The 22,208-nt window shown below is 41.6% G+C and overlaps 1 protein-coding gene across 1 annotated transcript in view; it reads right to left on the minus strand.

The window, feature by feature from the left end:
* The window catches only part of Cht7 (chitinase 7), a 174,136-nt gene that overhangs the window by 12,754 nt on the left and 139,174 nt on the right, over positions 1–22,208 (minus strand). Inside the window, exons 3-5 of the mRNA XM_071586184.1 lie at positions 5,288–5,707; positions 4,103–4,282; positions 2,202–2,325 (exon numbers count right to left, since the gene is read on the minus strand). Coding sequence (XP_071442285.1) covers positions 2,202–2,325; positions 4,103–4,282; positions 5,288–5,707 — 724 coding nt within the window. The remainder of the gene's footprint in view (positions 1–2,201; positions 2,326–4,102; positions 4,283–5,287; positions 5,708–22,208) is intronic.

Below are 22,208 nucleotides of genomic sequence, written 5' to 3' on the forward strand. Positions count from 1 at the left end.
TTCCTCTAATTTTCGAATTTCAGCCGGAAACTTTCTCTACCACTCTCAAAACTCCTTCGTTCGACTTCCTCTCTTCTAATCATTTTTTTATCTCCAACCCTCTCCGAAATCGCATTTGAAAAAGCCTCCGACCTACACTCATCCATTTAACTCAGAGATAACAGGCCTTGGAAGCATTCAACGCTAAAAACTTCGTAAGGAACCTTTTCATTACTCAAAGAATCCCAATTGCCTCTGCTCTAAATTCTCCTTTCGCTTATTCAGTCCTTTTTTCAACTCGTACCTAACCCACGCTCATTCCCGCCCCAAGGGATGTCTTCCATTACACACTCCTCTCCTATCACGAAGGGTAACAGTTTCAATCAATGGAAGCCCGCTCGACTTTGATTGAATCCGTTTAAACAGTCTTAATATTTCTCCGAGTGGAATTACGTAGTCCCTCGACTCTTAAAAAAGCAAACATTCTGTCATAACAGGTATTATTCAAGTCAATGATATGGAAATTCAAATGAATTCCGTTGAATATTGGGAAAAGAATGTTCAGCGCGTTCATGTACGTATTATCGCCGTCCCCTGGCCCAGAAACGGACGGCGGGATTGGCATGCATCGTAAGGTGAAGCGGTGAGCATTGCGTTGCCTTCGGGTACAGACAGCAGTGAACCGCTCATGCGTTCGGACGACTCTTCTTTTGTTCCGCGATCGCATTCCCTCTTTCTTCTCATGAACCTAAGGACTGATTAAAAAGTTAACAGGAATCAATCATCAAAATAGGGAATGGATCTACGTCCTTGTGAAATAAAATTTAACCAGATTGAAAAAGTAAAAATTACGAGCGTCGGATCACATGACTAGCCTGTATTTAAAAAAACTTGAGATTGAGAATCGAAAACTTGGAAATCCTACGCAGGATTTTTAAACCGTCCAAATTTCAGCACGATGCAAAAGATACGCATATCGCTCTTTGTGACGTCTTAGTCTGTCGCGTGCGAAGGAAAGCCTGTGTAGATCTGGTCTGTTTCCCGCCGATTGAAGTGGGCGAAGAGGAAGGGAAGCAAAGCAAGGCTTGTTCCGAAGACCAATTATTCCGAGAATGCTCCTTGTTTTTCCGAACGAACAATTCAATTTAACTGAAAGATCACTAGTCCAATGTTCTCAAACGTTATGAAAGTTAGTATTCGAGATACTTATGGACTCTTTATCACATTTCTGTCGTAATTACTTAATGTCATTGCTTTGTTCTTTTTTTATTGCTGTGTTCGGGTTACATCGACATGGCATATTTCTCTCCCGGAGAAAAGTGGAATTAAACTTTCCATCGACAGATACATTAGATTGACAGGCAAATAAAAAGTATACTTGAGCATATCTATAATATGAGCACGAATTGGCGACTCAGTAATTTTTAAAGCATGAGAAAATCTGCGGTCAAAACATGGCGGTGTGGAAAAGAGGAAGTTGGGGATTCAGATCGAAAAACATTAAGAGAGCCGAGGATATCGGCGGCGCGAAGCGGGAGAGTTGGAATGAGAAGGGGCACTGATATGTAATCCCAAGACGGATTCTTCCTTCTCGATTGTTCGAAGGATGGCGAATGTACGGTGCCAGGAGGCGACTCCCTCCTCCCGATATTCCACTCTTGGAAGGCTCTTTGATGTTAAGTGATTGGATTGCATCACGTAAAAAATGCAGATTCATATACAAATACAAAACTCGATTTTTATTTTCCGTACTGTGATCGTCAAAGTTGTGCCTGGAAGGATCGCGATGATTTCCTAAAAGAGACAACGCATGATCGGTGATGATCGAAACGCTCCGGTGATTGCGGGGGCGTCGTAATACGAGATTGGAGACCCGCCGCACGAAGCCATCCTTTGGATATTTGGAGACACCGGTCAGCGATTCCCTTTTGCTTTGCCACCACGATCCAACGCGCGCGAAAGGAAAAAACTCGGAATGAGAGAAAAGAGTTATAAGCAAGTAAGTTTTGCCTCTAGCCACCACGTCTTATTTTCAGTTTCTCATCGAACTACCACTCAGTCTCAGAGAGAGAGAGAGCGACTTTTTGATATTTTTTCCGTGCACGCAGACAGGACTGGCTTCTTCTCACTGAAGGGCGGAGTCGGCCGGGACGGAGGCGAGGATTGGTAAGGGAGGGAGGGGGTGAGGCGCCGCAGGGGCGGTGGCTCCATCTCTCTCTCACCTGGCAACAGCCGGTACGTCGTAGCCGGCGCGGACGTTGTCCGGGCCGACGGGGACCGCGGCGGTGAGCAGCAGCCGCGTCTTCTTCACCTCTTGCGCCTCGGCTTCGAAGGCCTCGCGGAGTTCTGCAAAGAGAGAAAGGGGGGGGGGAGTGAGCACACCCGAGGCAGACAGTGCTTAGCAACGGCAACACTCCCTCACCGACACTCTTGTTGCGTGCGCATTGTTCAAGCGCAACCAGCAACGCGAAAACGGACGTGCCCCATCCACATGCGTCTCTCTCGGGCGCTCTGGTAACCTTTTCACATCAGCAGTACCACTGGTATGAGTACTGAAAGTGGTAACGTTTCACTAAATACTGAATCAAGATCATTTCATAATGAAAACTACTGTGGGAACTTAACCTAGATGTTAGCTATAGTTTTATTTCGGAAGATTTTCGATTAGGAAATAGAGTAAATGGCCCTCCTTTGGCGGGCCAAAGGCGGGCCATTTACGGGCCAATGGCGGGACAACAAGGAAAACCACGGTGATACTGCGTTTAGTCGAAAAACGTACATCACATGAGGTAGCTTTTATCACATTTTGAAACAATTGGGCTGACGATGAACCATTTCAGAAACGGTCCTCGATTATCATGTCGCATCAATAATGGTCCATACACAGAAGAGATGTTTCAAACGGCGCTTCTCGCCAATAAGGCTTGCTTATAAGATAAAAATTACATTTACGGAGAGGCAATTACGTTACTCGAAATTAGAAAGTAAAACATTTTTCATCGTTAAAAATGGATTAAGGGCGTATTGATCGGCAGTGGGATGTTGAAGACTGTAATTGAGGGGAGGATGTTAGGCAAACGAGGAAAGGACGGGAACAGGATAGGGATGTAGGACGGGATGAAGGGAGGAAGGAAGTACTCAGAGATGAAGAGGGACCTGATGTAGACTAATGTAAACCTAATGTAGAGGTTTGCTGGATTGTGTTTTGTTAGGAGTCACACAAAATATTTATTTGGTAGTTGTGTCCATCCAAAAACCTACTTTAACCGGTAGATTACCTAATAATAATAATAATAACAATCTGTTAATAGTGCCATTGCAGAATAAAAAAGATAGTCGCCCTAACAGGATGAAAAAGAGTCGCAATTAATACTCGTTATTCCTTGAATATTTAAGCTTCAGCAAAAGATAAAAATTAGACCGAAGAAAATATGCATGTTGTAGCAAGAGAATGAGGTGTCTTAGATTCGAAATTTATTGGATCTGCGCAGTATACGAAAGTATGAACTGAGTCATTTTCCTTTCATTCAAACTTAAGATAAAGTCACTCCTGTATGTCATAGACAAATCAACATTAATAATAAACGACTTGAAAATCGTAAAAATTTTCCTCTCTGTATCATGATTTTACTGGGACGACGAGAAAAGTTTTTTCACATCCACGCCTCATCTACCCGGATGATGATGACTTTTAATGTATCTCAATGATAATCGGGGTTGTGTCGCTTCTGTTATTTCCCGGGCACTTCAAACCGCAAAATTCCGCAACACCCTTCCCGCGCCGGGCATTCTTTCGTGCACGAGAGAGAGAGAAATTCATAGAATAATTGGAAAGTTTAATGACTGCGTCGAAAATATCAGCCTGGATCACCTCGGTATAACCTGAAGTAAACCCATAAAAAATTGCGTGAACTATTGAAGAATGTGAGAGGGACCGACTAGCCCATATTCTTGTCCATTAAGTACATTGGTTTCCAGTTTTTTTAAGCGCACGATTAGTTGGAAAAACTTAAAATCGATTTGCAAATCGTTCCAACTTGTGCCCCCCCAGCTTGCATGCAGTTCTGGAAGGGTCCTTCGGGGCCGCGTGTGCCGACCGTTCGATTCGAGGCACTTGACTCACCTTTGAGGAGTAGGACGTAGTTCTTCTTGTCGTCCGTTCCCTTGGGGTATTCCCAATCGATGTCGAGACCGTCGAAGTTCCTGTCCCTGAGGAAGGGTATGGCGCTGTAGATGAAGGTCTGTCTCGAGTATCGCGTCGAGGACATGTCCTTAAACTTCTGCGTTCCGAAAGACCAACCACCTGTGCGGGAGTAAACAAGGAAAGGCATACCGTGTAGGATCTCCTTCGGGACTTTAAGAAAAACGCAATGGAGCGAACACGTCACAGCGAGAAAATATGCCGTCGCATTACAGCGACGAAGAGACTACGAGCATAACCCCACGTGTCCGTTCTTTTGCAGGATTAAAACTTACACGCCATTTAATTATTAAAAAAACTCATAAATTAAAACTTTCTCTAATGATTTAAGCCTCCAGATTCCCTCATCATAGGGAGGAAATAATATTGCGTGATGCAGAATTGTGAAATACCGTGTTGACATATTGCTTAGCTCTTAAAATTTGATCAACAAAATTTGTTGTTTAACCATACAAAAGCCTTATTTTGCAAAATGGAGTTAGAAAAATATAAAATGCCTCTTTGAGGAGTTCGTTCACACTTCCATTTGTACCCTTTCGTGATTGTTTTCGTCAAGAGAAAAAATGACATTGCGATTGTTGCAGAATAATCGGAATAATATCGACATTATAATGGTAAAACTTCGAAAATAATATGTGTAATACTATTTGGTTTGTAATTTATACATTTGAAAATAATCACTTCAAACAGTTGGTCCGTTAATTATATATAAATATGCATTTAACAATCATTCTGGGCATATACATTCGATAATAAGTTCAAATATTGTAAATTTTGAAATATTACTGTTTTAGAGTTTTGTATTGGTAATCATGTTTGAATTAAATTATTTTCTTAGCCTTCAAAACATAAAAAATATATTCAAACGGTAGCTTTTACATGTCAACATTAATAGCAAAGATTTCGGTGGAATTAAACCAAATTATTAGTAATTTTTTGAGAATATCTCAGGAATGCTATATTTATCACTCTCAGAGACTCAGAGAATTAGAATAAAAGGGAAGTGGACTCCTTCTGTGGATCGTCCTCGAAGGAAAGGCGTGCGTGCGCTGTGGCACCCCTCCCCTCATCTCAAAGTCATTCTCGAGGGCAATGTGGCTCACTCACCGATGGCCAAGAGGACCTTCAGCTTGGGGTTCGCCTTCTTCAGGATCATGATTCGCTCGTAGAGACCCGTCTTTCCTTCCTTGGTCTCATCGTTCGACTCGAAGGACGAGAGCTTGCCCTTCTTGAGCCATCCGAACGCGAAGATGACGTGGGTGCAGAGGTCGGGTTGGATGTCCTCCGGCAGGAACTTGCCCACCTTGGTCCTGTACTGCGACCAATTGGTGTAGTAGCACACGATCTTGTAGCCCGTGTCGGGTGACCCCACGGCCGTAGAGCTGGTGGACGTGGAGGACTTCCTTGAGGGCGAGGAGGAGGACAGTCTGTTGCGCACCCTGAAGCGGTTGACGCTGGCCGATGCCTCCTGGTCACGGCTCCGGATGGACGAGTTGGTGGGTCGTCTCAGCCTCCTGCGGACATTGCCTGGAAATACATAGAAATGAGTGAACCGTCAAAGGTCATCAATCGTCGGGGAGGATTTTGAGGAGAGGGACGGAAGTGAAGGATGAAATCGCGCGTCCCTGCAGTAGGCAACGTTCAAGGAAGCGTGCAGTGATCAAGGCGGGTTCGATATCCGGAGGAGGATTTCCAAGAGAGCCGATGGCAATAGATTAAGCTAACAGAAAGCCATCGCAATGCAATGGATGAACCAAGAACCAATTCACAACAAAAAGAAAACTACTGTTAATAATACAAATAATTGCGGAAGATTCTATATTTTAATTGTGATAAAGAATAATACTCGATGATATCATGATTTGGATGAATGGCCTTTACTCGAGGGTAGTTAGAAAATTTCTCGGAATCACCGCTGAGCGCAACGCGTTTCCCGCGACATCTTTTATGAGTAAACACGAAACGCGCCAGTACTCTGGGAAGAGATCTGTGATGCGGACGCCTCTCTGGACGTAGTGATTGGTGAATATGAAAAAAGTTGAGATTCGGGCAGTGATTAAGTACTTCGTAAAGAAAGGTATGAAAGCAAAATAAATTAATGTCGACTTTCAGGACACTCTGGTGGACTCCGCTCCTTCATATTAAACTGTTGCCAAGTGTACAAATGAGTTAAAGTCAGGTCGTGACAACTTAAATGATTATCCGCGTAGCGGTCGGCCAAAATGTGCCTCTAACCCAGATATTATTGCAAAAGTGCATAAAATGGTAATGGAGGAACGCCAACTGAAAGTGAGAGAAATCGCTGAAGCTGTAGGGATGTCATCTGAAAGATCATATTGTATTCTAACGGTGGAATTGGATATGAGAAAATTATCTGCTAGATGGGTGCCGCGACTCAGGATCACAAACGCATAAGAATAGAAATTTTCGAAAATTGTTTTATTCGTTTTAAGAGCAACCAAGTAGTGTGCCGGTTGGTGACCAAGGACGAAACTTGGGTCCAATGCCACACTCCAGAAAAAAATAGCAATCGCCAACCATTCAGAGTTCATTCTGTGTAAAAGATGGAGGGAATCTATCACCAATTCACTGAGTTTTTTCATTTAGCGTTTTGTTTTTCTTGCAGCGTAATTGGCATTAGTTACACGCCAAAAGCCTAATAGTGTCATGATGTCAATGATATAAGCTTTAATCTGGAAACTCACAAGATGAAAGAAGCCGTTCGCCAGCTCAAGACTCACGTGTTTTTGCTATGACGGGGTCTTCCTTTTGTGTGCGGAATTACAATTTTTTAAAAGTACACATTATCCCCACCATATTAAGATTGTCAACCATGAATCAATCATAGTTGTCATAGTAAACACAGGTCAACCTGGTATGCATTCCATTAACCTATGATTCATGGAATGTGTACTAGGAGGCACAATATATAATAAAACCATAAACCCAGTAATCAACCCGAAGGTCGTTTTGTTAGGTTGTGGTAGGGTTCACCAAGTACTTAGCCCTATACGGCGTGTGAAATTGACACATCAGGGTTTTAAGGGGGGGCAGATGCTTTCACTGTCCCGGCTATGGTTTCCCAGGAAGATCTGGTACCCAAAAAAGCACATAGCTTGGGTTGAGCTGCAGGTGCCCAGAAAGGCATGCCTGGGAATCAAACACGGGCCCTCCGGTCAGTAAGTCCACCGCTCTACCCCTGGAATATCGCGACCCAAAAGGCAAAAATTACATATTTTGCTTGGGGCGTAATTCATATCCAATGGAAAACAATGAACATTCCGTGCACAGACTTGCGAATTCGTGATTGCTATGCACATCTCAGGGTTGGCCTTTTGATGGTGAAAATTCAATTTATGAGGAGTTTTCTGAAGAAGCGAGGGGACATAATAATTTGCATTATCCGCCCGCCAGTTCAATCATGACGTGCCATTAACTCACCGGCGCGGGTCTTTCTCGGAGGCAAGCGGTGCGAAATGCCAGACGACTGCCATATAGAGGCACGAGAGGTCAGCAGTGCCTATCTCTCCGGGGCCAGGGACGTGGCGATTTGCGAAACCCGAAATTAAAAGAATTACGAACAGTAATGCCTGTCGTTTTCGATTTTGCAATGAGCGCTTGCTTACTTCGCCGAGTTCCCTGCGTGCGTGCTGGGCTAGAGCAAGAGATTGAATAAGAAACTCGGGGAATACACGAGGGCTGCCAAGAAAGTTACCTCTGTTAGTTTATAAAAATACATTGGAATAGATGCACAAAATTTATTATTTTCATCTCAAAACTACATATTATCTACTTTTTTCATATATATATTTGCCCAACAGATTTAAACATGAATATCATATCTCAGAACTAGTTTTTCGAATTCCTTCAGCTTAAATTCTGCCACCTGAGAGATCGCAGCCAACGGAAGACGTTGGCACCTTGAAGATCCTCATTGAGACGAGCATAAATCATGTATGTAATAGCCTAATAATCATCCCTTTTCCGGGTGGTGACCTAACACCCCCCACCACACGTCCTTGCGGGGTATTATTCAGACGTAGAATAACTTTTCAGTTGTGTTTCTATGCAACAGAGTCGTAGTAACCTGCGGAAAACTTTCTAAAGATTTAAGATATCGTGAAACGCCGGTTTTTACGAACTTTTTCATCAATTTTCAGGTGCAGTTCATTGCTCACCTTCAGGCGGGCGACCACTTTGGAGCTTCACATTAGGCGGGGATTTCAATCGTATTGTTCAGTTTGACTCGCTATTGTATAAACCAACGAGAAGCGGAGCGACCTTCCAAACACCGCAGCTCGCGGCGCACTGACCTACTGTGCGCGTCAATACAGCGACCAGTCGGCTCCCTCCACGATAACGGAGGCTATTTTCTCGACAGCCCTCGTACAAAGTATGAGAGCCAAGGATACAGGCGGCGAGCACCAGTGTCGCGTGTCTTCGCTTGCGATGGTGGACTCCCACTAAACGGTGCAACATGAAACGGTAAGGGAGAGAGCTCCGCTTTAGCCAGGACACGTTCGGATCCGTACTTTGGCATTGAGATTTGGACAAACATCTGAGATCCGTCGATGACGCTGATTCAGGAATTAGAAAAGGCAAAGAGAGTTTGAGTCGCTTGGTTTGTTGGTGAATTGTTACGAGATGAGAGTACGGGTATGCAGGAGGAATCGGGTCGGGAGCGCCGTGATTCTCAAAGAGAGTAAGAAAGCCTTAAAAGACTTTTAGAAAGGTACTGAGAGCACCTGAGTGAATTCTCGCGACACCGAGGGTATCATCATGGCATACAATTATTTATTGATTGATTCGACCATCGATACAAGAATGAGAGAGAGAAAAAGACACCGTCACAGAGAGATTCCGACACTCCTACCTCCCTCCCAAGATCCACGCAATCATAAAAACAATTAAACAAAAGTACCCGAACATACGAGCCTTGAATATTAACATAACGATAAACATTTAATGGCTTAGTTAATTATTGCATGATGCATAAGAGAATATATGTGTGCGACATTTTTTTATTTGAGCAAATACATATTTAAATGCATGTATAAACTAATAATAGTCGTACATGTATTGCTGCTGTATCCAGACCCCGCCATAGGTCTTGCGGGGTATTGTGTAGATGCACGTCGAAAATAAACGAAGCACGCTTCTCTGTGATACGATATATGTTTTTCAAGATAGAATTGTGAATAAAGGAACGAATAAAATCTCAATGTATATTTACATTCCAATTAAACAATAGTAATCAACCCGCAGGTTGGTGTTGATAGATAAGGGTGAGGTTAAGCTCGAACTAAGTCGTAGGGCGCGTTAAAAATTCTAAATAACACGATAAAATGTCGTGTAACCTTAACGTACGTACGCACACCGATAAAGATTTCATTAGACATCATCTTCCTTATATATGTGCTTCATTAGAAAGATTTGATCGCGAGTACAGTGGCCACAAAGCAGCCAGCTGGCAATTGATTATTAGTAAATGCAAAACTTTTTCCGCTGCCCCAGTAGTATTGCCGGTTAAAGAATCATCTAATTCGCCTGAAATTGGTCACAATATCATACAATACAGTAGCAAATTATTTATTTGTACATGTCTGAAATATTAATAGAGAAATTTCTTAAGGCTCCTTATGGCGAGGGATGGGTTTCAACTTCCTACGTTAATATTGTATCAATGAGTATTGACTGTGATATAGCATATGTTGAAAAAAAGATTCCAATCCGGGGATGAAATCAAGTTTTGCGAAAACTTAAAAGTCTGAATGAATACAATTTAGGGGTAAAGATTTTCATTTTATATCTAAATTACTGCCTTGGATAGGATTGAAACTCCCAAATGCAAGTTAGATGTAATTACTCATAGAACTGTGTAAATTGGTGGACTCTGACGAGTTAAATGAGAGGTAAAGATTTCCCCATGGCGTTCAAGAAGTTTAATGCATTGGCATCCATGTACTAATATCAGTGCACTTCATCAATATCTAAATTCACCTCACGAGGGCGCGCGGCGGGGGATGGGGGTTAAAGACTTGACTTCCTACAATATTCTGTTGTCGCATTTCTCTCGGAAATAATATGCTGCAATTTGATTATTCAGCGTTTATGAAATCAACAATATCTAGTTGTAGTTAAATTTAAGTAATTCAGCAAAAAAGTTGGCGAAACTTGGTGGGGTGATCTTTTTATGAGATACCTACCTCAGGATGGATGGGTGGCTCAAATGCGCCACTGTTTGCGACAGGTGTCTTTTGCTTCTTCTTCATCTTAGGAGGAAATGCGTCTCCGTCACTCGCGGCCGCGAATCACATCCTCACTGAACCGGCTCAAACGAGCATTCATGAGGGATGGAACCTTAGGACACTGCAATACTTTGTTCACTAATATTCTGAGCTGAAATACCACGGCCACTTAAAGAGTTCTTTCCCATGAAAGATGGGAAGAGAAAAATATGTAGTCTCAACCCTTATTAATAAAAAAAGGGCCAGAATACCTGCGGTCAAACATTTCCTTTCACCAGTGTGGAATATTAGCATCATCAGACTACATTTTTTACCCTTTTACTTTTTTATCTTTGCAATTTTCAGCTTGAATCCACCTACACTAATATTTCATAAGTCAGTTTCGAATGTCTGGCTCAAAACTACAAACATACAAATTCCAAAGAAACTGCGGGAGATGCCGCAACAGTAATAACTTTAAACGGAGTCATCCGCTAATGTGCATTTCAATGCAACAATTTCAGAGTGTAAAAATCATTCGCCTTGACTGGGATTCGAAAAAGCCCCAAAATTTCAGAGTTTAAGAGGACGCCTCGATAACTTAAGTGGCTAAAGCACTCGACCGGATATTGAGGGATCTGGGTTCGAATCCCAGTCAAGGCGAATGATTTTTACACTCTGAAATTGTTGCTACAAACATACGACAATGATAAGATGTATGTGTTGATAAAACATACAGTTCAAAGGAATTAGATAAGCCTATTTATCTCGCGTTTAATATTCATGTATTATTATACATAATACATATATACATATGCTATATATAATGTATATATGTATAATACATATATACATATGCTATATATGTATAATACATATATACATATGCTATATATGTATTTCCTTCTAGTCTCAAGAACTTTGAACTAACTTTTGATACTTGATCTATTCCTTCCTGAATATTTGAAGCTTTTAATCAAATTGGCAGCGAAAGCGCGCGAGCCGCAAGAACACTCTTTACTCCCTCACGCTCTCAAAAACATAAGTTTATTTGTGAAAAGCAATACTTGTATGAAGTCGTGACTATCAAGACGTGCGTGCCGGCCGTGCAATTCGCGTGTTGATTTGCAATGGGCGTGCTCGGGCCAATTCCGAGATTGATTTCGAGAGAAAATGGGTGCCGTCCGATTCCAAATCTCCCGCAAATTGTTGGTTCCTGTGTAAAATGTAACGTGGAGGGAGGGAGGGAGGTAATAACAGAGTGTGGCCGCGGAGAAAACTCGCGCCCGACCTCAAATCGTCCGCAATGGTTGTTCTGTTCAAGTGTAACCTATCATTTTCTCGGTTTGACAGCTGAAAATCTTCAGGCACTTCCCCATCAAGTAAGTAAGCCATAGGGAAGCTCAAAGATAACCAGCCCTCCCACCGTGTGTGCCTGTCTCATGGAAAGGCCCAAAAGGTCGAGATTCGTACCTTAGAGGCGTTATTCGACCCTTGACTTGTTATTCAAGCCGCCGCCCGCAATCGCAGACCCAATTGGCAATAGTGCCGCCGGCGTTTTATCTGTGCGGACGCATTATCTCAAAAATATTAATGATGTCAGGTTAGAAAGTTGGGCATAAAAAATGGAGACTTCGGGTGTGTTTACAAACCATACCGTTCCGAATATTTTATGTGAGGTCAATCGTGCCACGGCACAAAGGTGGACATGAAGAGAAACATAAGGTCAGGGAAAAGCAAAAGAAGGAGAAGCAAAACACGGAGATGAGACAAGTGAAGGTCTCAGTCGGCAGTCCGTGCCACGGCGTCAGAATTGGCGCGATGGAATCTGGTATTCAACCGAATCTATCCGACTGGGAATCGAATTGGAGACCTCGGTGCCAGAGGTAGGCCCAGCACCGTGATGGATTCCATTTTACACGAATGGCATGGGTAACCTGCAGGTACAGGTAACCTGTATTACTGAACACGTGTAACTTCAACGTAACTCTATTCCATCGACAACGTCAAGCGCGCGTTGAAGTCACTGACCTGCGACGAGCATCGCTTTTGCAATTTCCCCAAAAGTACACTCTCGGGCCTCAATCCTTGGATCAATTTCTGCGGACAATGGACCTCCAACATTCTGTCGGAGGCCATCGCGTCCAGTGCCCGTCACACGGTATTCTGACCTCTTTTGACGCAATACGCAAGTTTATTATCCTGGCGTGGGAAACAGATCATATCGCTTTATTCTTTTGATGTTGATTGGGCGGTTGGTTTATCTTGAGTGTGAAATCGCCGCATTCCCTTCAACCGTGGAAAGCTTTTTGGGCGTGTCGAGCGCAAACGCGGCGTTTTGGAGTAGGCAAAGTAAGGCGATGCGAGACGGAAGGCGCCCTATCATTAAAAATGACCCCAGGCAATATTTTTTCTGAAAAAGAAGCCGATGTTTCGTGGATTGAGATGGACTATTACGAGTGCATGTCTTAAACGAAGGAGATATGAAAACTAGCCATTAAGTCTAATGGCGGCCCATTTGGAGCAGGCAGCGGCGATATTGGACGCAAGATGAGGCGTTTTCGTTCGTTTCGACCAATAGCAGCTCAGACAGATGCGGATACAGACCAACACGGAATATAAATCCGCGGATTGGTTCGTGGCAGCTTTCCAGTCTATGCTGCTAATATCTTCGTTCCTCATTTGTTTATTGCGCTCACGTCTCCCATCGCCTGCTTCTTCTCGCACTTATCTCCCTCTCTGAGCCGTTTCCCCCTTCCATTGTGGCCTTCCGTAGATCGCTGCATTACAATTTCCCCTCTTCATTAGGTGTCCTTTGTAAACGTCTCTCTTCACTCAATCCATTGTTTCAATTTGTCGTTGTTGATATGGATAACTAACCGCACAAGAGTTGAGATAACGACACATCTTTGAACGAGGCTAGCGGACAAAGGAATGCACAGAGCAAAAAAGGACTTTGTTAATTCGTAGTTACTTTGGCTAATAGTGTATCATTCTTTCTTATTTGTCCCTATTAAGTAATGGTGGAATAGTATGATAGATGTATATAAAGGAACAAATATGCATTAGATTGTATAGTTGTCCAGAGAAAATCCGCCAGATTCGTGAAAAATTGTTACGATAAGAAGAGGAGTGTGACCGACCTTTTAGGCTGGAAGTCGCTTAAGATGCGAAGAGAACAAGCGAGACTTGGGCTTTTGGAAAGGCTCAGAACAAACGAGCTCCACAACGACAGTAAAGGAATACTTAATGGCGCCCCACTATTAAGGTAGGTTATGCCACAAAGATAATAAAATAAGGGAGATGGATTCCAGTACAGATAGATATAAATACTCGTTCTTTCCGCGGACAATCAGGAATCATAATAATAATAAATCAAAGTCGATATAGAAATAGTAAAGATTTACAAGTCAGGACAAGATTAAACGTTGCGTAGACATAAGGTATCTTCGTAGGTGCATGTGTAAGTTAGTTGATGTTATGTGTATTTGCATGCGTGTAAGTTGTATAAGGTTTTTTACAAGAATACATGTATATAAGACTTTGTGGATGTAGATTGGCCTAAAACCCTCCGCCACACACCCTTGCGGTGGCTTGCGGGATACTACGTAGATGTAGAAATATCAATTAGTAAATAACGCTTACCAAGATTATTAAGTGACATTACAATTTTTTACATTTACATTTTTTACACAGCAATGCGCAGTCACGTCCGCAGATCAGGTCCTACCGATAACTACCATGATTAAAAGTAAATTTCAGGAAGAAAATTATTCCCTTCGCATCGCGATATTTTAAGGTCTTCAGTGTCATAATGGTAAGGATAATCATCAACTTAAACAGAAATAATAAAAAAGTACCCGAATCCACGGGCACGCAGTCCGTCCATATCGGTTGTATTTGAAAACTAATGATTGGATGAAAGTACCAAATAAATTTTCTACTTTTCCGCTTAATATATCGCGAACTTCCGCATGGGAGTGTGAGAGATGATGGTGGGACACCAAACGTTAAGAAAAAGGGCATTCACCGACTGGAAAAGCAATACTTAGTCAAAACAATAACTTCAGCGGCTTCGGATACAATCAATAGATGGCACACCGTTGTTCGCGGCCCGCCAAAATATAACATAAGAAAACGGCCCTTACTTTACGAACATGTTATTCGGATCCTAGTCAAAGAAAAGTCAGCACGATCATTTAGGCTGTTATAAAATAAAACACACGTCTTCTAAATTCCATCATCAAATCTCTCAACTGGCGGGTGATCCATAATGCCTCGTCAGCAGCCTTAAGGGCAGGAATAAATGCATAAGGGGAAGATTTAGGAGAATATTCCGTGACGATAGCGGTGGCGGTCATTGAGATTAGGAATGACGGGGTAACTTGTTTAGTCTGTTAAGCGGGTGGGGGCAAGGTCGGGTGACAGCTGTCGCCCTCTTCCTCTCCTTCCCGTTGGACCGTCGCCAGGGGGAGAGGGTGAAAGGACGGAGTGGTGACCCATTGGCTCAAATACGCGCCACTCCAGTTTGGGGTCGCGGGCTCCAAACGTATTCCTCCTCTCCTCGCTTACGGAATGAAAATAAAAGGGGCGGGAACGGGGGGGGTGGGAAGGATGGAGAGGGGGAGGGAGGGGACCCTCGAAATTGTAGGCATTGAACGAGGGGAGCAGGAAGAGGGAGGTGGCGCCATCCCGGACACGGAAGGACACCGCGACACGCTTATGCGCAAAGATTTCTAGATCTCAAATACACGTAGAAGCACATACATACTCTTCAGTCGGAGACAAGAAAATTATCTAAATTTACCTTCGTGATTTACAGTAAATTGGAGAGTGTTAAGAAAGATGAATCGACCGCATGAATGCAAAAATAAAGACGACTGAATGAATATTTCTTAAGAAAGCTCGGGAATTCAATTGACATGGTCCGGAAAGAGTTTGAAAATCGTTAAAACAATGACTGAGAATACAGATTTTTGACTCTTAACCAATGTTCGCCAGTCGCATTTTGAACCAGCAATGATCACCACCTTACTTCGCGTTTCTATATGTATACATGACACTTCAACATGAAAGGCACACTCAATATGTAAGAAATTTTTCGACATACAGGTATACACAAACTTTCACGTCCTACACAATCATTTCAAACGACTTATTAAAGGAACCTATGAGATAGAATCTCAAAAAGTTTAGCCTAATTTTTCTTTTTCTAAATTTATAAAAGTCTACATGAGCAACGCAAATATTAATTTGTTACACATTGTGGTAAAATGTTTCATTTCTCGGCTAGGGGCCGGTCGGATTGATCAAAATGGGCACTGAACCCGCCTGCGAACCCAAAGGTCATAACATCCATGGACACATGGTGTCCGCATTGGTTATGGTGGTTTGGTTACTGGGAAATATGGCGAATAATGTGGCGCCTCATCTGGCAACGCCAGAAGCAAGATAATTTTTGGTTACATCCTAAAGCTACACCGTATAAACAGTGTCTGAAGGAAATTACCCCATTTCTAAACACAAAATGCATGGAGTAGGAGGCGTTCTCCGGACATGATTCGGTCACATGCTCTGACGACCGAGTTTCCAGCTTGGACACAATTAACGACAGCCACGCCCGGAAAATAGAAAAATTCTGGAAAATAAATTCCGGGGGTCTGGTGAAGTAAGGGCATACCATAGATTCCACGGAATATCTGCGGCCCGGATATCCACTTTTATTTTGATACATATTAGTCAATTCTTACAAGATTAATTACAAATTATCAAATGTTTAACCAAGTTCATTGTTCAAAAAGGGCTAGAAATCAGTTCAAAATTTGAAAATACCAAAGTTGTGATGGAACACCCTCGTCAAATCCCGAGTTGACACAAGGTTCCTGTCATTTCTGGAACTGCTTGTCTCTAATAAGCTCACCCAATCGAGGGCAACTTCTAGTTTACGGTTAGATATGGGGTTCCCAATCCAGTTGGTCAGTTCCTCATCATTACCATAGTATCTTTTGTACTTCAATCGTCTGTCATACAGTCTGTGTATCAATTCCTCGAGAAGAACCTTGCCTAAGGCTTTCTTGAATTCTAAAGACACATAAATATTCATCTATATACAAACAATACTCCGCAAACCGCAGCCTGGCGTGTAGCAGGGGGTGTTAAAGCATGCGGAATTATTGGTCCATACATTCACTCAAAAGTCCGCGAAAGTGTTTGCATATGTTAGTTCATATGCAAAAACTTTCGTGCACATATTATATCTGTATACATCACGCAAAACATGGTTGTATTTGACTAATTCTCGAAATTTCAGTATTTTAGTTAATTTGATTTTTACGATCTTCTGGTTTTTAATTTCGTTGTATTTGCGTATCGTGAGAGGTAAGATTGAGTATTTGAATCTGTAGGTATACATATATATTTCGTTTGCCAATAAATGCCGAATATTTTTTATGTCGTAGACACATTGATAAAATTACCCTATTCCTATTCGTCGTATTAAAGTAACGAATTCTAAACCATACAAATTTAGCGATATTGAGGAGCCTAGACTGATTTGAACAAGAGTCATCACAAAGTGATAGTCATCGAATGTTTCATAAGCTCAAAAATAATATCAAATCATTAAGTAATGATGAAGTCCCCTGTATCCTCTGAAAAGGTAAGAACAATTTGAAAAAAACATTGTCCACGCATTCAGTCCTCAAGGATATTTTCATAAAAACTTTGTTTTATCTGTTTAAACCAAAATATTAGTTTCGTTAGCTTACAAACTGGTGTTCTTGAAAGCCTGGTCAGCTGCGTGAAAATAGATATAATTATTCAACGATTAATTAAATTATCCATTTCTACCAACACCTAGCTCAATTCGATAATTTCTATTTTTCCAGCATATTTTATGACAATCAGAACAAAACTGCTAACAATGAACACTGAGCATCCAGTAGCTTAATAATTGAAGAACGTGAAACACGATGCGTATAATCAGCAATTAAACTTTCACTTCAGGTGACTTGGCGCACTGTGAGATCAAAATAATAGCTGATTGAATACAATCGTTCACTTAAAAAATTTTACGATTGAAACCAAAGATAATTTCCTGGAAGTGCCGCGTTCGATCCGTGATGCGCCCTGCATATGTGTGTGTGTATATAGCGTGTATATATATATATATATATATATATATATATCAAACTTGGACAGCAACAAACAATATAAGAAACAAAAAGATCACTCACGCGTTATTTCTTGATCATTACGACGGAATTCAGCTCCGTCTTCATCGGAAGAAATAGAAGGATTAATTCTATTTCTATGTGTATATATATATACATACATATATATATATATATATATATATATATATATATATATATATACTATATATACACACATACAGGGGGTTTTCCAACTTCTAATATTACCCCGACTTTCTCCGACCACCTGTTGCTCAATTTCAATGATTGAAAACAAAGGTTGTTACGAGCGAAGAAGGCATAATTCATTTCACCCGGAATAATACTCGAAAGCCTATTCCGAAAAGGTAAAGGGTACATCATGTGATGACTACAGGACAATAAGTTTGATATCGCACACAGCTAAAGTTGTTCTCAGGATCACAAACAAAAGGATGGAGAGTAGGGCAAATGATTACTTAGGGGATAACCAGTTCGGGTGTAGGAGGGGGAGAGGTACGCGTGATGCCATTGCAGTAATGAGATTATTAATCGAGGGGAATATAGAACACAACCAGGAGGTATTTGCCTGTTTCGTAGACTTCGAAAAGCGTTTGATAGAGTGTATTGGGAAAAACTAATGAGTATTCTGCAGAGAATAGGATTAGATTGGAGGGAAAGGAGGCTAATCCGCAACCTGTACATGTCTCAGACTGCACAGGTGCGGGTGGGGAACGGGGAGTCCGGCTGGGCAGTGTTAGTGAGAGGTGTAAGGCAGGGTTGCCCATTATCACCGTTCAATCTGTATGCAGAGGAAATGATCAAAGATGCATGAGAAGAAATCGAGGTAGGAATGAAAGTGGGCGGGGAATTCGTAAAATCAGTTAGGTTCGCTGATGACCAAGCTTTAGTTTGTCAGTCCACCAAGGGATTGCAAGCATTGCTGGGTGCATTAGATATTCAGTGCGACAGGTATGGGATGAGAATCAATATTATTAACACAAAGGTTACGCGATTTTCTAGGAAGAAAAAGGCTAAGCTAAACATTAGAATAGGAGGGCAAAAACTAGAGCAGGTAGAACTGTTTACGTATCTCGGTAGTGTTTTTGACCAACACGGTGAAAGTAGTAGGGACGTAAGGAGAAGACTTGCGCTTGGCAAAGAGGCTTTCACAAGGAGGAGAGAGTTGATGACATGAACGTTGAGTGAGGATGTTAAGAAAAGACTCGTAAAAACTTTGATGTGGAGCGGAGCTACTATACTATATGTACGGCGCGGAAACGTGGTCATTGAAGCAGGAGGATAGACGTAGATTGGAGGCTTTTGAAATGTGGGTGTGGAGAAGAATGGAGAAGGTGAAATGGACAGAGAAGAAAACAAACGAGGAAGTACTTGGTATGGTGGGCGAAGAGAGGGGTTTGTTGGGAGCAATCCTATGGAGGCAGGAAAAGTGGATAAAGGGGGTATTGACCGGCAGTGGGATGTTGAATTCTGTAATAGAGGGGAGAATGTTAGGCAAACGAGGAAAGGGATGGAACAGGATAGGGATGTTGGACTGGATGAAGGGAGGAAGAAAGTACTCAGAGATGAAGAGGGGTCTGATGTAGAGTAGGATTCTGGATTTTGTGTTTTGTTAGGAGTCACAAAATATTTATTTGGTAGCTTTGTCCATCCAAAAACCTACCTTAACCGGTAGATTACCTAATAATAATAATACCTAAAAGGTATTTTCGGGATTCTCACCATGTCCGTGATTACGGTGAAAAAGCCTAAATTCTACGAAATTCAGGAATAGAATCGTCGAATCTTGTAATTTTGTCTCAAAAAAAGTAAAATTAAAAAAAATCATGTCTGTCCTTGTATTTTTCAAATTGCACGAAAGAAAGCCTCGTTTCGTGTACTGTTATGATTGAGCAGATTTCAGGGTATTCGTATCCATACGTACCTACTATTGCCCATCCATGCTCTTTCCGCTTGGATCTAAATCGAATTGCGAAATGGGAAGGTTGCGAGGGTAAAATGTAATCCAAACCTCGGAGAAGGAGGGGGGTGGGGGGACAGACGACTCGTTGCCGGGCGACGTTACGCCAAGCGCGAAATCCTCAGCAGTGACGCGCCTCGAATTCTCGCCGGGCAAATAAATCATTTGGGCCATGAATACAGCGTTTCTTTGCAGTGGAAGCGCAACGTCCCGGGTAACTATGATTGAACGAATACAACGAATTACAATTTGTGTCGGACCTCATGGATAAACAGTCGGTTTGGCCGGAAAATCCAAAGCCGCGGGCCGGCCTACGCGGGTCGCCTCACCTGCAATCCCAAGTCCCTTCAGCCCGGAAATTCAAACGTCTTCATGCTGATCACGTTTTCTCTCCTTCTTTTATTCTAGCGAAACCATTTCCTCCTATTTATAGCCACTCAAAATGAAGGGACTAGGTATTCATTGTGACAGGGGGAATATAACAAGTCTGCCGAGAGGGGAACGTATATTCAAATAACACTTGTATTCTATGTACATATTAAATTATACTTAAATAGTAAAAAACAAATACGCAAAAGAGTGTTTTTGTGTCTGAGCTTATATACATTCAAGCATTTGTAGACGAACAATTCTGCTGGCAGCAAATACCGTTGGTCCGCTGACATCCTCCCGGTACACGTTGTCCTTCCGATGCCTTCTTGGATAATGTAGGTGGATGTGAATGTATTTTCGCAGAACTTTCATCAAAATAATAATCATAATTTTTTAAAAAGCCGCAATCGATAACTACAGCCCTCCATTAATATCTCGTCCAATTCTCATAAACAGCCTCATTATCTCATCATGCGAACTGTTTTTTCAATTTGTGGCTTGGTTTTACTTTTCCCTCCAATGTTTTCTCCGCGAATTCATTCCAGTATACATAGTTAGTAGCAGTGGTCTTGTCCCTCCGCTAATTCCATATGCTTCGCGCAAACATGTACGAACTCATTTCTTTAATTTTCCAATCTCATCGTGGGAATTGAAATGCGAGAGGATAATTTGGCCAAACTTCATTTCAAACAAGAGGAAAAAGTTTTTTAACGGAAATTTTTTAATTTCATTTACGTCGAAGTCGAAAATCCTTGTTTTGAATATTTCAGAGGAGGGTGCGGTGGATGACTCGCGAAAATGTTATTCTCAAGCGGAGAGAAGAGTTGTGAGAGACAAAAGGAAAATTTACGACGTTTTCCATGTCTTACACCGCAGTGTATACATCTCGACCTTCGACGTCTTTTTTGGCCATTCCATCTCACTGATGTCAATTCGCATCTCGCAGTCGCATCTTTTTTTTTGGCGCTGGCGTTCAAAGCTTTCCCTCACGCTCTCTCAGCTGTTCCATTAAAATGGGCGAGGAAAATGCTAGATTTCCCGCAAATGTTTTCATTTACATCTCAATGCTGGAGTTGTTCGAACGCATGAATATTGAAAGAGATTTGAGGTTTACGTCACTGTACTGTGCGTTCCGGCGATGTAAAAGACTACGATAGCAACTTTTTTTATGAGTCGTTAACGTATAAGCAAATAGAACTACAATAAAAATGTCTGTATGCCATGAAATCTGCTTTAATGGGAAAACAGCATCGTGGTTATGCTACTATAGCCAACGTTACCATCATTGCAGTCTTCCAGTTATCATCTGTAGTCTTAAATAAAAATAACTGATATTGAAACTGCTAAAATACTAGGAATTTATATTGACGCAAAACTTAACTGGGAGACTCACATCAATCAGACCATTAATACAATGAATAAAGCTGTTCCTATGTTAAGAAAGCTCAACTTTCTCATTTCAAATGAGGATCGTTTAATGCTTTACTTTGCCTTCTTTCAATGTCATTTGAATTGTGGTCTTGAGTTATGGGGTCATTCCCCACATGTTAAACAAATTTTGCTGCAACAAAAGAGAGCTATTCGATCTCTTGCTAATATACCACCACATGATTCCTGCAAACCTCTTTTTTATTAGGTACTGAATCATGACTGTATTTAGTTTATGAAATCTTCAAGGCTCTGATTCATGTGAAAGTTAATCTAGAAACTTACCAGTTAAGATATAATATCCATAACTACTCCACAAGATGTAAATCAAATCTAAATACTACTTATTGTAGATTGTCATCAACTTACAACACATTTCATAATATGAACATACGACTGTATAACTATCTGCCTACTCACTTGAAATCAGACGGTATCGAGAGTATCAAGAATAGGGTATATTACACCTGGTTACTTGCTCACCCACTTTACTCATTGGATGAATTCTTTTGTGAATATCTTCATCGCATTTAAGAACTTATGTTTATATGTTAAATAATATTTATATCGACGACATTTAATACGGTTGTACCATGAATAAAGTATTATTATTGCAACACTTCAGCATCGGAAATGCCTGTCTCCCACTCCCAAGTAATATCAATGCTTCAAATAACTAATTACAAGCGTTTGAGGTGCGGGAAAACGATGTTTGCTTTTATGCTCAAACGAAAGATGGAGTCACTTTCAGAGACCGTCGTTCTGTGGATGATCATGTCTACTATCCTTAGAACCCATTGCTATTCCACGGCACGTTCAAACCAAAGATATGACGACTAGAGATTTTC

Source organism: Hetaerina americana, unplaced genomic scaffold, assembly GCF_022747635.1.
Source record: "Hetaerina americana unplaced genomic scaffold, ioHetAmer1.1.p SCAF_21, whole genome shotgun sequence".
Lineage (NCBI taxonomy): Eukaryota > Metazoa > Arthropoda > Insecta > Odonata > Calopterygidae > Hetaerina > Hetaerina americana.